General features: G+C 41.3%; 1 protein-coding gene across 7 annotated transcripts in view; it reads left to right on the top strand.

The window, feature by feature from the left end:
- Positions 1 to 12,298, top strand: part of ADGRF5 (adhesion G protein-coupled receptor F5) — a 112,512-nt gene that overhangs the window by 91,615 nt on the left and 8,599 nt on the right. For 6 of the 7 annotated variants that reach the window (XM_081245843.1, XM_081245847.1, XM_081245846.1 and 3 more), the window contains 5 exons: positions 40 to 210; positions 2,318 to 2,527; positions 6,174 to 6,386; positions 8,138 to 8,290; positions 10,058 to 10,266. In XM_081245843.1, the coding sequence (XP_081101969.1) occupies positions 40 to 210; positions 2,318 to 2,527; positions 6,174 to 6,386; positions 8,138 to 8,290; positions 10,058 to 10,266 (956 nt within the window). Of the gene's footprint in view, positions 1 to 39; positions 211 to 2,045; positions 2,166 to 2,317; positions 2,528 to 6,173; positions 6,387 to 8,137; positions 8,291 to 10,057; positions 10,267 to 12,298 lie in introns of all 7 variants that reach the window. The other variant, XM_081245848.1, reaches the window with a different exon arrangement.

Here is a 12,298-nt window from a genome sequence, read left to right as displayed (position 1 = left end):
AACTGTGACAGTAAAAGAACCTCTTTTATGTTGTTGCAGGAAGCCCTGAAACAGACACAGACACTGGCTGCAGCAGATACACCCTCATGGCCGATGGCACTCAGTGTCCGAGCAGATTGTCTGGAACGACAGTGATCTACACGTGTGAGTTCATCAGCGCCCACGGAGCCAGAGGCAGTAAAGACATAAAAGTGACATTCGTCTCTGTGGGTAAGGACTCTTTCGCTTGAATTTTTTGCCTTGCTCTTCAAACTAAGGGCTGCCAATCAACTGGGAATATCCATGAGCAGTAAAGCAGGGCCTTCCATGGTAGTGAGAGTGCGATGGGGGTCAACCACATAATGGGATTTCCATCTCTGCCACTTAAATTCTTACGAAGCCTTTAAAAGCAGGAAGGGTAGGGGTAAGAAACAGCGGTTGCAGGGAAGGAACAGCCTGCATTGTACTAGAAAGACAGAAAGTGGGTGGGAAGTAGGGTTTCACACTCAGATGAGTCCCTGAATGAGGATAACACCTCTGATTTCCCACTTTGTCCTCCCATAATCCCATTCTCCCTCCTTTGAATTCCAATAGCCTGGCTCACTCCCCACCATCCTTCACCCCCTCTTTCTCTCCCATTTCATCTTTTCCAGAGAGAATGCTGCAGGAAGATTTAAGAGTCTGGTATTTTGTGATTATTTTACAGTTGTAACAAGTGGGTTTTAAAAAATATTTTAAGTAATTCTAGGCCTCTTAAAAGTATCATTTCTTCTGCTCATATCACAAAGCATTATAACTTCATCCCTATCTGCCAAAGTGGAGCAGACAAACGTGTTTTTCTACCCACCCATCTTACAAAAACAAACTGTATATTTAGATAAATGCTCAGTTCCCCTTTCTGAACAATTTGGAGAAAGGACTGAGATAAACATACTTGTTACTCTTGTTTCCATGTTCTACTATCGTGACTTAGCACTTTTACAAAGATCAAGATTAGATTTATCTGAAACATTATTACTATAGAAAAGTTCAGGGTCTTTTGAGGTATTTGCAGTTTTCTAGAATGAGAGCAGGTATACCCTGCAAGTTTTAACTCAGAGAGTTGTGTTGATTCTGTGGGCTTTTGGCTGTCTCAGGGATATGCTTAGTCTTTGCTGAAAACCACCGGTCTGGTAGTTTGATTCTCATCTGAGAATCAAGAGAACCAGATTGAGGCTTCCATGCACCTTTTCCTTTCCACCCTCAGAAACAATTCAGCCTTAGAAAACCATCTCAAGATCCTTATAGCCAGGGAGGGCAACATGAGGGGCATATGAATCCCTTCTCTGTGACTTTGGGGCTGCATCTGAACATTTGAATCCCAGCTTCTGGAGGGTACTATGGAAAGCCCTGATTTCTTTTGTTTATGAGTAAGAATAAGATTCCACACTGATTGGAAAAGCTGGCCAGCATCTGTGGGCTCAAGGTATGACATGGTTCATGTAGAGAAGACAGAGTGAATGGCATTTTGAAATGACAACTATGCTCAAAGAGGAGTAGAAAGAGAACCAGAGGCAAAACCAGTAGAATGTTCATAGAAGCTTTTATATTTATAAGGATCTTGTTAACAGTTTCAGTGACTAGTTCCTCATGAACTTACAAGGAAATTCTCAGAAATAGGAGTAAATAGGGACATAAATTAGGGTGCCTGTACTTCCCAGCCCAGGTATAATTATTTGGGCAGTAAACGCTGTGATCCCTGTACTTAACATGTAATTCCAAAAACCACTTGTCTGCTTGAAAAGCACTGGCTGGGTACTGGACCCAGTGCTAATGCTGGGGATGTGAAGACTCAGATGAGAGGGTCCTACTCTTAAGGGGCTCACATTTTTATAGAGAAGAGATACAGAAGAAAGAAATTAAAATACAGTATGGTATTTTTTGAAGTTATTTTCAAAGAGTAGAGAATGATGTGGTTATAAGAACTGAGCCATTGAGTCCCCATTGAGGTGCCTGGAAAAGGTTGGAGGGGAGTTTGGGTTAAGTCGACACTGTAGTTTACAACCTTTTGCCCTGCTGATCATCAGGAGATAATTCCAGCCACAAAGGGGAAGTGCGCGAGTTCCCAAGGCATGTGATGGAAATGGGTACAGTTCAGAGCACCACCGAGAACAGCCTAGAAACAAGTAAAGCTCCGGAGCAGCAAGGTACCAATCCCGCATGGAACCAAGTAGAGTCAGGACAGCCCATGCTTTCTGTCTCTATGTGAAATTTCACTCAGGTGTTGATGTCACCAGAAAGACTAAACATTTTACTTGTTATTGGTTTTCTTTTGTCTGTTTTGTTTGCATTCTTTTAGCCAACCTAAAAATAACCCCGGACCCAATTTCTGTTTCTGAGGGACAAAGCTTTTCAATAAAGTGCATCAGTGACATGAGTAATTATGATGAGGTGTACTGGAACACTTCTGCTGGAATTAAAATATACAAAAGGTTTTATACCACGAGGAGGTATCCTAATGGAGCGGAGTCGGTGCTGACAGTCAAGACCTCCACCAGGGAGTGGAACGGTGAGTGAAAGCCCAGATACTCTGGACCCCGATGCCTGGACCCCTGGAAACACACTGTAATCATTACCATCCATGGAGGGCCTGCCCTGGGCCATGCCTGTGCCAGCCGCTCTATATGACATATGTACTCACACTAAATGCAACAGCCTTCTGGGGGAAGATGTCACTATTCCCATTTTACAGATGTGCAAAGTGAGCCTAGGTTTCCACAGTTTAAGCTGTAGAGCCAGGATTAGAACTAGTCTCTTTGATTCTAGAGTCTGTGCTTTTCCATTAAGTTAAGAGGATTTTTTTTATTGAAGCATAGTTAATTTACAATGTTGTGTTAGTTTCAAATGTACAGCAAAGTGATTCAGTTTTATACACACACACACACACATATACTTTTTTAGACTCTTTTCCATTATACGTTATTGCAAGATATTGAGTATAGTACCCATGCTATACAGTAGGTCCTTGCTGTTCATCTATTTTATATACAATAAGTCCCCTACACATGACCGAGTTCCATTCCAAGAGCGCGTTCGTAAGTCCAATTTGTTCATAAGTCCAACAAAGTTAGCCTAGGTACCCAACTGACACAATCAGTTATATAGTACTGTACTGTAATAGGTTTATAATACTTTTCACACAAAAACTACATAAAAAACACAAAAAATAAAACATTTTTAATCTTACAGTACAGTACCTTGAAAAGTACAGTAGTACAGCGCAACAGCTGGCATACAGGGGCAAGTTCGCATCTTTGAAAGTTCACAGCTTAAAGGTTCGTATGTAAGGGACTTACTGTATTAGTGATTTGTATATGTTAATTCTAAACTCTTAAGAGGATTGTTTTTTTAAAGTATTTTTACCAGACTCTTGTGTTTCACCCAACTGAGGTATAAAAATTCTGCCTAAAGATTTTATATGCCTGGTTCCAAAGGGGGAAAAAACACATTTTTGTTTTCTACTTATCCCTAGACCTTGTTTAGGTTGGGAGGAAATGCAAATTTTTGAAAGAAAAGGGAATTGGAAGGAATTGCTTCAATAATAGCTGACATTTCTTGAGCTGTTGCTATGTGATAGATATTGTTTTACGTATTTAAGTGTATGAATTAATTTAAAACCATAAACCTAGAGGAGAGTGCTATTATTTTATTGTTTTTTGTAAACAGTCATTTATTTGGATTCATAGTTTTACAAAGGGAATTCTCTCCCACCTTGTAGTAGAAGAAGGATACAGTCCCATTTAGATTGTTATATAGGTCAGCCTTTTTTAGGGAGATGTTTAAACATATAGTATATAACTTTAAAATGCTGTGAAGTTACCACAAAAATAAAATAACAAAACTACCTAATCATTCTACCTCTCTCTCCATCCTCCCTGCCCCTGTACACCTGGGTCTGGGAGATTTGCCTCATCACTCAAAAAAGTGTCAGGAATAATGGTCACAGCTTAGGTCGCGTGGGTAACATTATAGCCAGAGATGAAAAGACCACACATCCGTAAGAAGCAGTATCCCAGTCAGGCATCTGAAAGGGCAGAGAGGTGGCTCTGTGAAGGCTCTTCAGTGGGGAGATGAGCACCTGCCCTGCCTCCTCCGTGTTCACCATAGACTCATGCAGGGAATATACCAGCCACCTCCTCCTCAGGGAGGGACATGATGCCAATCATACTGTCTCAACAAGCGGCACCACCTGCTTTATTTACACAAAGTAAATGTTCAGTAGTAACAGCATCATCCCATGCCTCCCTCCCCCTCAAGACCATTCTCCTGAATGACCTTTCTAAAACAGAGATCTTACATTCCCCTACTCCAATATACTCACTCCCTGAAGATACTTTTTTATATGTCATTTCAAGACACTTCTAGAACCAAACCCTCACAAAGACATTTAGACTTGGTGCCTGATAACTTGATTACCTTCAGAGTCCTGGGTAAAGAGCAAACCAGGCTGCAGATTTAACTGAGTGGTCCTATCCTGGCACTGAGCCCAAGGGCTGTTAGGAAGCTGCCCTAAGCCCTGATTCCGGTCATCGGTTACATCTTGGAAAGGAGCTCTAGAGTTGTGGGCAATGACCCACTGGCCCTGAGAATCCTTGGTGCAAAGCTGACTCCAGGAGTCCTTGTTATTCTTTTCGCTGTCCCAGGAAAACACAGGAATAGGACAAGGGCTTTGCTTCACTGCTTCTTTGTTTGCTCCACTCCAGGAATCAAGAGTGCTATTATTATCTCCATTTCACAGATGAGGAAACTGAGGCCCAGTGAGGTTAAGGAAACTACCTGAGGTTATACATCTAGTAGACAGCAAAGTCAAAGGGAAACAGAGACTGTGTTGCTACAGAGGCCAACTCTTAACAACTCTATTCTAAAGCTTTTCATTCATTATAAGCTTAATCAGTCCAGATCCTCTGAGTTCTTTACTTTTTCATATAAGGCCTAAGCAATACTGTAGAAATAACTACTTATTATCTGGCTGGACTTGATAGATACAATCAGGAAATGGGAGTCTTTTTCTCCTGTGCTGAACTCACACAGGAGAGTTGCTCTGCCCAACTGCCCTTTCCTACTATCAGCCAATAACTTAGGAAGAGCTGTGGCTGTTCTGGTCACACTGAACTATTAAACAGTCCCAGAATCAGGTGCTAAAAATCATCTATTCTTATCTAAATCAACTACACTTTTATTTTATATTCAATGTAAATTTCCCCTCCCTCCCAATGGGAATCAGAAAGTGTTTCCTCTCTGTTCTCCTTCTACGTGTTTTCCCTCTGGCTAGCAGCTACTCTGGCTCCTCCAGAGTCGGGGCAAAGAGAAGGAATGTCAGGAACATTGAAAGGTCCTACTTAACTGTAGATGCTGTTATAATCTTCCACTGTCCCGACAACAGCTGATCCAATGGTGGTTCATCCTCTGACGATTGTGAGTTCCTTTCATGAAGCTCAACTCAAGCCCTGTCCACAGTCCACTCTGCTTCACCAAGCACTGGGCATGCAGGCAACTCCTGCTGCAGCCTTCTCTTTTCACTCCTGCAAAGTCGGCCGCTCTCCTCTTTAGACTTTTCTAGATAAGAGTCAGACATCTAATCTCAGAGTCCACAGACCAAGCTCTCCCAAGAACTCACAGTCAACCTCTTTCCCTCCTTCCCCGCTCCCTCCCCACATTCCTTAGTGGTGCCATGAGGTCCCAGACCAGAGGCACCTACTCCCTTAAAGATGGGGAGAGGGGGCCTTGTGAGACCACAGTGCTCTATCTCCCTCTCACTAGCAACTTTCTTCAAAGAACTCCCCAGCCCAGCACACACCAAAATTCGCATTCTGCGCCCCCTGCAACCCGGATTAAAGAAAGAGCCTTGGAGTAGGTATTGTGAACCAGATTTGAAACTCAATTCCACCCCCAACAGGCTATATGACTCTGGATACGCCACTTGATTTTCTTCGAAAGTAAGTGAACATTTAGGTGGCGATGAGCTAGTCCTTCAAATGCATAGCAAACCCAGGAGGGGAAACTATGGAGCATTTTCTAGTCCAGGGCCCAGGAGCGGGTGCGGTGCCTGTGCCCCAGCTTGACAAGGAAAGCCAAGCCTCTTCTCAACTTTCTCAGCAAATGTCTATTTGGAGCGATGACTTTGTTCCATCTCATCTTGGCTTCCTTCCACTCAGGAACCTATCACTGCATATTTCGATACAAGAATTCATACAGTGTCATGGCCAAAGATGTCATCGTCCACCCGCTGCCCCTAGAGCGCAATATCATGGTTGATCCTTTGGAAGCTGCCATTCCATGCACAAGCTCCCGTCACATCAAGTGCTGCATTGAGGAGGACAGAGACTACAAGGTCATTTTCCAAGCTGGTTCCTCGTCCTTTCCAGCTGGTAAGATGCCCACTGCTGAATTGTAAGGACACATGATTCCATATATGGGGAGTCTAAAAATTTACTCTTAAAATAGGGGTAAAGAGACAGAGGGATTGCTTCAGAGACATAATGTAACAGGGGGAAGCCCATGAGGCTTTATTGCCTTCTATTTTGCTAGGTGACCAGTGGCTCATTGGTTTGTGACAAAATCTTGAGAGTCTGTGAGGGTGGAGCCCGCTGTTTTTAGTGAGAGCTGTTGAAGATAGTATTAAGTTACCGTCACAAGCCTCCTACGTGCTCAGTATAGTAGACTCGATATTCTGATCACCTCTCCCTCTATGCTATGAATCAGCATGCAATAAAAGTATGGCAAAAATCCTTTTAAATGCACAGTTGAGCAGGCACGAGAGTAAGAGAAATAACCAAGGGTCAAAAACATAGAAGAAAAGAAAAATAGAGGTAATGCTTTAGCTAATGCTGGAGTTCCCCTGAGGGCATCTGCCAATATCGGAAACCTCAGAATCTTGAATTTGAATTTGAAGGCTCTGAAGTGTATGAAAGAAAAGGCCTTGCTCCCAATGGAGTAACTAAGGCAACCTACCCCATCAGCACAATGTCAGGACCCTCAGACAGTGACATGCTCAGTAAAAGAAGAAGCTAGAAAAACAAAATTCATCTGCCAGAGTTAAGAGCTTCAGTGCTGGGTGGGCAACAATTTCCCCTGAGAAGTATAACTGTCCTGCCTTCATTCAGATTTGGGGCTTGAATTTATACTACCTATGTGGTCCAATAACTCCAAGCTGAAGAGTAATTAACTTAAAGTAGTCCATTGGTAGCACTCAGGGGTACCTGGCCAAAAACTTTAAATCCTCTCTGGTAGAATGTACCCTCCATCCAGATCCCTCAGGATTCCTGTAGATTAAGGTCAACCAGATATGAACTCACAACCACAAATCAGAATGCATGGACACCTTCACGAGGGATTTATAAGCTCATTCATACTTTCAAGAACTGTTCTTTGGGACCTATGCTTAATACAAAACATAACAGTAGGCAATGAAAAGGAGACGAAAGAAGTGGGGCATATATATCAATATCTAGAAGGGCATATGTCGTAAAAGACAATACATAGAGCATTAAATATACAAAATGAGCACTACAGATAGAAAAAACAATGGAAGTTCAGAAAAATGGGGATCCCATAAAGACCGGACAATTTAGAGAAGGCTGCATGGTAGGGGGGATATGAAATCAATCTGGGTACCGAACTATTTAAGGGTTTTAACATTCTGTGTTCAACACGCACGCATTCACTGCTTTCTTTGTGTCAAATACCGAGCTAGGCACTGGGAGATGCAAAGATAAATAAGACCAGATACCTTCTCTCCAAGACCTTAGGGTCTGGTGGAGGAGACAGATCTGTAAAAAGATGACCTCCAAACCTATGCTGCACAAGCAGGATAGGATAAAGACACAGAGCATGGTGGGGATTTCAATAGGTAGAGGGAGGTTGAGAAAGCATTCTGATTGTCCAGAACTGGGTAGGCACAGATTTGGAGCCGTGAATGGTGGAGGTAAGGTTTTGGCTAGCACACGTGCCGATGTGAGCTTTCTTACTTCTAAGCTAGAGGCATTTTGAGAACCACATTAAAATGAATGTGGCACATTCTTGGGAAAAGTTTGGACAAGTTTATCCACATTGGATGATTTTAACAAAATTTGTGCTTTGAATACTAATGCTGTGACTTCATTCTTTCATTGTACCTTAGCAAAAGAAGTTAATGGAACGCAAGTGTGCTACAAACACCATTTCGTGGCAAACTCAATTTCCTGTCCAGAAAATATGGATGTGTTTTGTCACATTACCAATACCGCTAATAATTCAGTCCGGAGCCCATCTATGAAGCTTAATCTGGTTCCTGGTGAGAGCATTTTAAATTATTTTAAAATGTTATAGTCACGAGCAGGGATTCATGTATTCATTCACTCCCTCATTCATCCATCAATAAATATATGTTAATCACTTTCATGTAGCAAGCCTTGAGCTAAGCATGGGGCTTTGAAAAGAAGTAAGCTATGTTTCTTGGCCTCAAGCCTAGGGGAGAGAGAAATGTGATTTAAAAATGTTATCACATATAATGTGGTAAATTCTAAACTAGAGACAGTTGTAGGTGGATAGAAGAGGCTGCCTGGTTTAACTCTGCTAGTGATTAGGTGGGGAGAAATGGATCAAGAAAACCTTGCAGATGAAGCCATATTTCTGTACGCAAGAAGAATCAGAAACTATGTAAAAAAGGGCTACGTAAAAGAATCAGAAACTGTCTTTCCCATCCTTTGTCATCACTGAGCCAATATCCCCCTAAATACTATTTTCAAGGTAAAAGGTCGTGATTTGTGGAGCCATCTCTGTAATAACCCATACCGAAGAGCTCTCCTCAGTAGCAACCGAGGGGCAAGTGGATAAAGGATGCTCCTGGGCTTGCACAATAAGCAATCCCCTCCCCGCAGAAATCTTCTCTCTAATAGAACCCGTGATGTCTGTAGGATCCATGTCTCCATTACCAAGCTTATTTGAGTTTACTGAGGGATTTGAGGTCTTTCTCAACATCTGTTGGTATCTGAGCCCTAGACAACAAAGTAGGAAGCAATTTAGAGCTCCCTATCTCTCTGGGTCACTGTCCTCTGGACCCCACCAAGCACACCTCTTCCAGGGGGAAGCCAAGGTCATTTCTCCACTGTCCCTCCATCTTAGCCTAGGCATCATCATATTTTATTCACTTACCTTTGTTCTGCTCTTCTTTCTTCATACCAAGTCTGATTCCTCTTCTTTTTCCTAATGGAACATTACTTAAGTATTCTAAGATTTTACACAATGGCTAAGAACTCAATTCATGCTAAATTTAAAAGATGATGAGAGGGGGGTCTGCTCATCAGAGAGTCAGGGTCCCTTGGAGACTAGAGATTCTGCAATAAATGCCATTTTCCCATTCAAGTCTGTCTTGAGTACAGGTAAAGCAAAGTCATCCTTAAGAGAAACCAGAAGGAATAAATGCTTAGGAATATTGCCCAGAATATTCAGGTCATGGGTGCCTGGAATTCCTCCTACTAATTATATCCTTGGATTAAAGTGGTGCTTCTCAAACTTGGCTGCACCCTAGAATCACTGGGGAAGCTTAAAAAACTGCTGATGCCTAAATTCCAGCCCAAGAGGTTTTGATCTACTTGGGCTGGAGTGAGCCTGGACATTGGTATTTTCCAAGCTCCTCTGAAGATTCTAATACACCAGAGTTGAGAATCCCTTGGATTAAGTCATTATGTCCCTAAGACCCTTGTTAACCTGCCTATCTTTTATCTGGATGAGTACACATCAAGCTCTCATTACTTTCCATGGCTTAGATTTTACAGGCATCAGAGAGAAGATTCCTGGAGGTCAGAGGTGGGAATGAGGCATTGAGGAAATAAATTCTGTTAGAAAAAGCCAGCGCAGATTAGAATTGGCTTTGCATGGAAAGCCCTAAGGGGCTTTAGAAAATCAGGGGCAAAATAAAGAAATTGGGCAACTCCGAAAAGGTCACTGAAAAGAAAAAAGATGAGTTCAAAGATCAAAACTCTACCTAAGCCTGACCCTATTTCCACTATCTTTTCTCCTCTTTTCAATTGTCCTTTTTATGTCCATTTTTCCAATGCAGGGGAGAACGTCACATGCCAAGATCCTATCATAGGTGTTGGGGAACCCGGAAAAGTCATCCAGAAGCTTTGCCAGTTCTCTAATGTTCCCAGAATCCCTGGGAGTCCCATTGGTGGGACCATAACTTACAGATGTGTGGGGTCCCAGTGGAAGGTCAAGAAAAACGACTGCATCTCTGCCCCAATAAATACTCTGCTCCGGCTGGCTGAGGTGATTCTTAAACACTTGACTCTGAACTCTTGGTGGGGAGATGTGTCTAGCTGATCCTATTTCTCAGCACTTAGGAAAATGGTCTTTCAGCTGTTTTGTGTTGCTCTCAAAGCTATACTTATTTAATTCCAAAGAAGATGCAACCCTAGAAATGCTGAATATTTCACTTGAATCCAAATATGGAGGCAGCAAAATACGTGTTCTGCCCTAGGACCAGCTGTACAGCTTCACCTTGACTTCTTAATATCTTGTGTCCATTACCTCCGAGATGGAAGTTGTGTTATCCCCTCTAACTCCTCTGCTTTGAAGAATTTTTATATCAAGCTAATAACGCTAATCTTTTCAGAAAGGGGAGCAACACAAAAAGTAAGTTTCATCAGTCAAAAAAAATAGTTGGGCTTTACGCTATTACAAGTCTGAGATTTCCTTAATCCTTAGAGGTAACCTATAGTTATAGAAGGGCCTAGCTGACCTCTCTTACCTAGAGTAGAGGTTACTGCCATGTGGTAGGAAAAACATGTTTCACTTCATCAAAATAAATATAAATTACCTCTCATACTTAAGTTGCTGAAAGTTCAGGACTCCTAAAATTCCATGAGTTACAATAAATGAGGCAATTAGTGGGGTTATAGCTCATGGTAACACCTTCAGACCCTGAGCTATATTTGGAGCTAACATCTGGTTAGCTCCAAATCCTCACATCCTGGGAAGAAGGACTGAGAAAAAAGGGTGATATTGGTTTGCATTTTATCTAATTATCTCTTGTCTCACATCAAATTCATTAAAATACCAACTATGTATAAAGCATTATTATAGGTGCTATCAGGGTAAAGAGGCCAAATCAAAACTTGACCTCTGATTGGATACGGAATATAGATGTTATATATGTATTAATTGGGACTAGGATAATCAAGAAATTCTGCTTGAAAAACTTGGCATCTGAGTTAGACCTTGATGGGTAAAGCATCAGGAATATAAACTATCCCAACTGAGGAAGATAGAAATTATAATTTGAACTCAACATTGGGCTCTGGTCCCAATTCGAGATACTACATACCCTTTCAATGGAAAGGGGGCATGCTGACCTATCATGCTCTGTCTAATTTATCCATTCAACATATGTTATTGAATACCTACTACATACAAAGTTAAATGACTATGTTAGGGGTTATGGGATATGAGAAGGATATAAAGAAATGCAACACATGGTTCCCCTTGTTAAGGAGCTTATCATTTAATGGGAGAGACATTGAACTTAAAACACAGGATGACATTGGTAGTGATGTCACAAATGTAAATTCTGTTAAGTAAAACAAATACTTCTGCATTCAGAGGAGGAAACTCCCCTGGGTTAGAACACTCATCAAAGTTCTTTAAGGAGAAGACCAACTTTTAGTTCATTCTTTAATTATAGTGAGGAGTCAGATAGTTAGAAAACACAAATGTGATCATTATAGATAAGGTGACATATAATTTATCATCCAAACCAGGATACTTTTTGCTTTTTGTTTTTTTTTGTTTGTTTGTGTGTGTGTGTTTGTTTTATTGAAGTATAGTTCATTTACAATGTTGTGTTAGGGAAAAGAATCTAAAAAAGAATATTTCAGATTCTTTTCCCTTATAGGTTATTACAAAATATTGAGTATAGCTCCCTGTGCTATACAGTAGGTCCTTGTTTGTCCTAATTTTCCCTCCCCCACTTTCCCCTTTGGTAACCTTAAGTTTGAGTTCTATATATATGGGTCTATTTCTGTTTTGTAAATGAGTTCATTTGTATCATTTTTGAAAATAAAAGAGGGCACTACTTATAATTACACTGGGACATCAGATATAAACCAGAACTGTCCCAGGAAATTTGGGATAGAAACCACTCTCATGGTCAGCGAGGTAAGTGATGAGAAAAAGCAGAGTAGCAAATGTGCTTTCATACAGACAATCAAGTGACAATTTTATGCAACTTTTAATCTAGTTCTCTAGTGATCATATCTACTTCCCTTCCTTTTCCTTTTCAACTAGTCATCAGGTTGACGTA

Source organism: Mesoplodon bidens, assembly GCF_964165515.1.
Source record: "Mesoplodon bidens genome assembly, chromosome: 10".
NCBI lineage: Eukaryota > Metazoa > Chordata > Mammalia > Artiodactyla > Ziphiidae > Mesoplodon > Mesoplodon bidens.
Note: the sequence above shows the minus strand (reverse complement) of the source record. Positions and strands in the feature narration are given on the sequence as shown.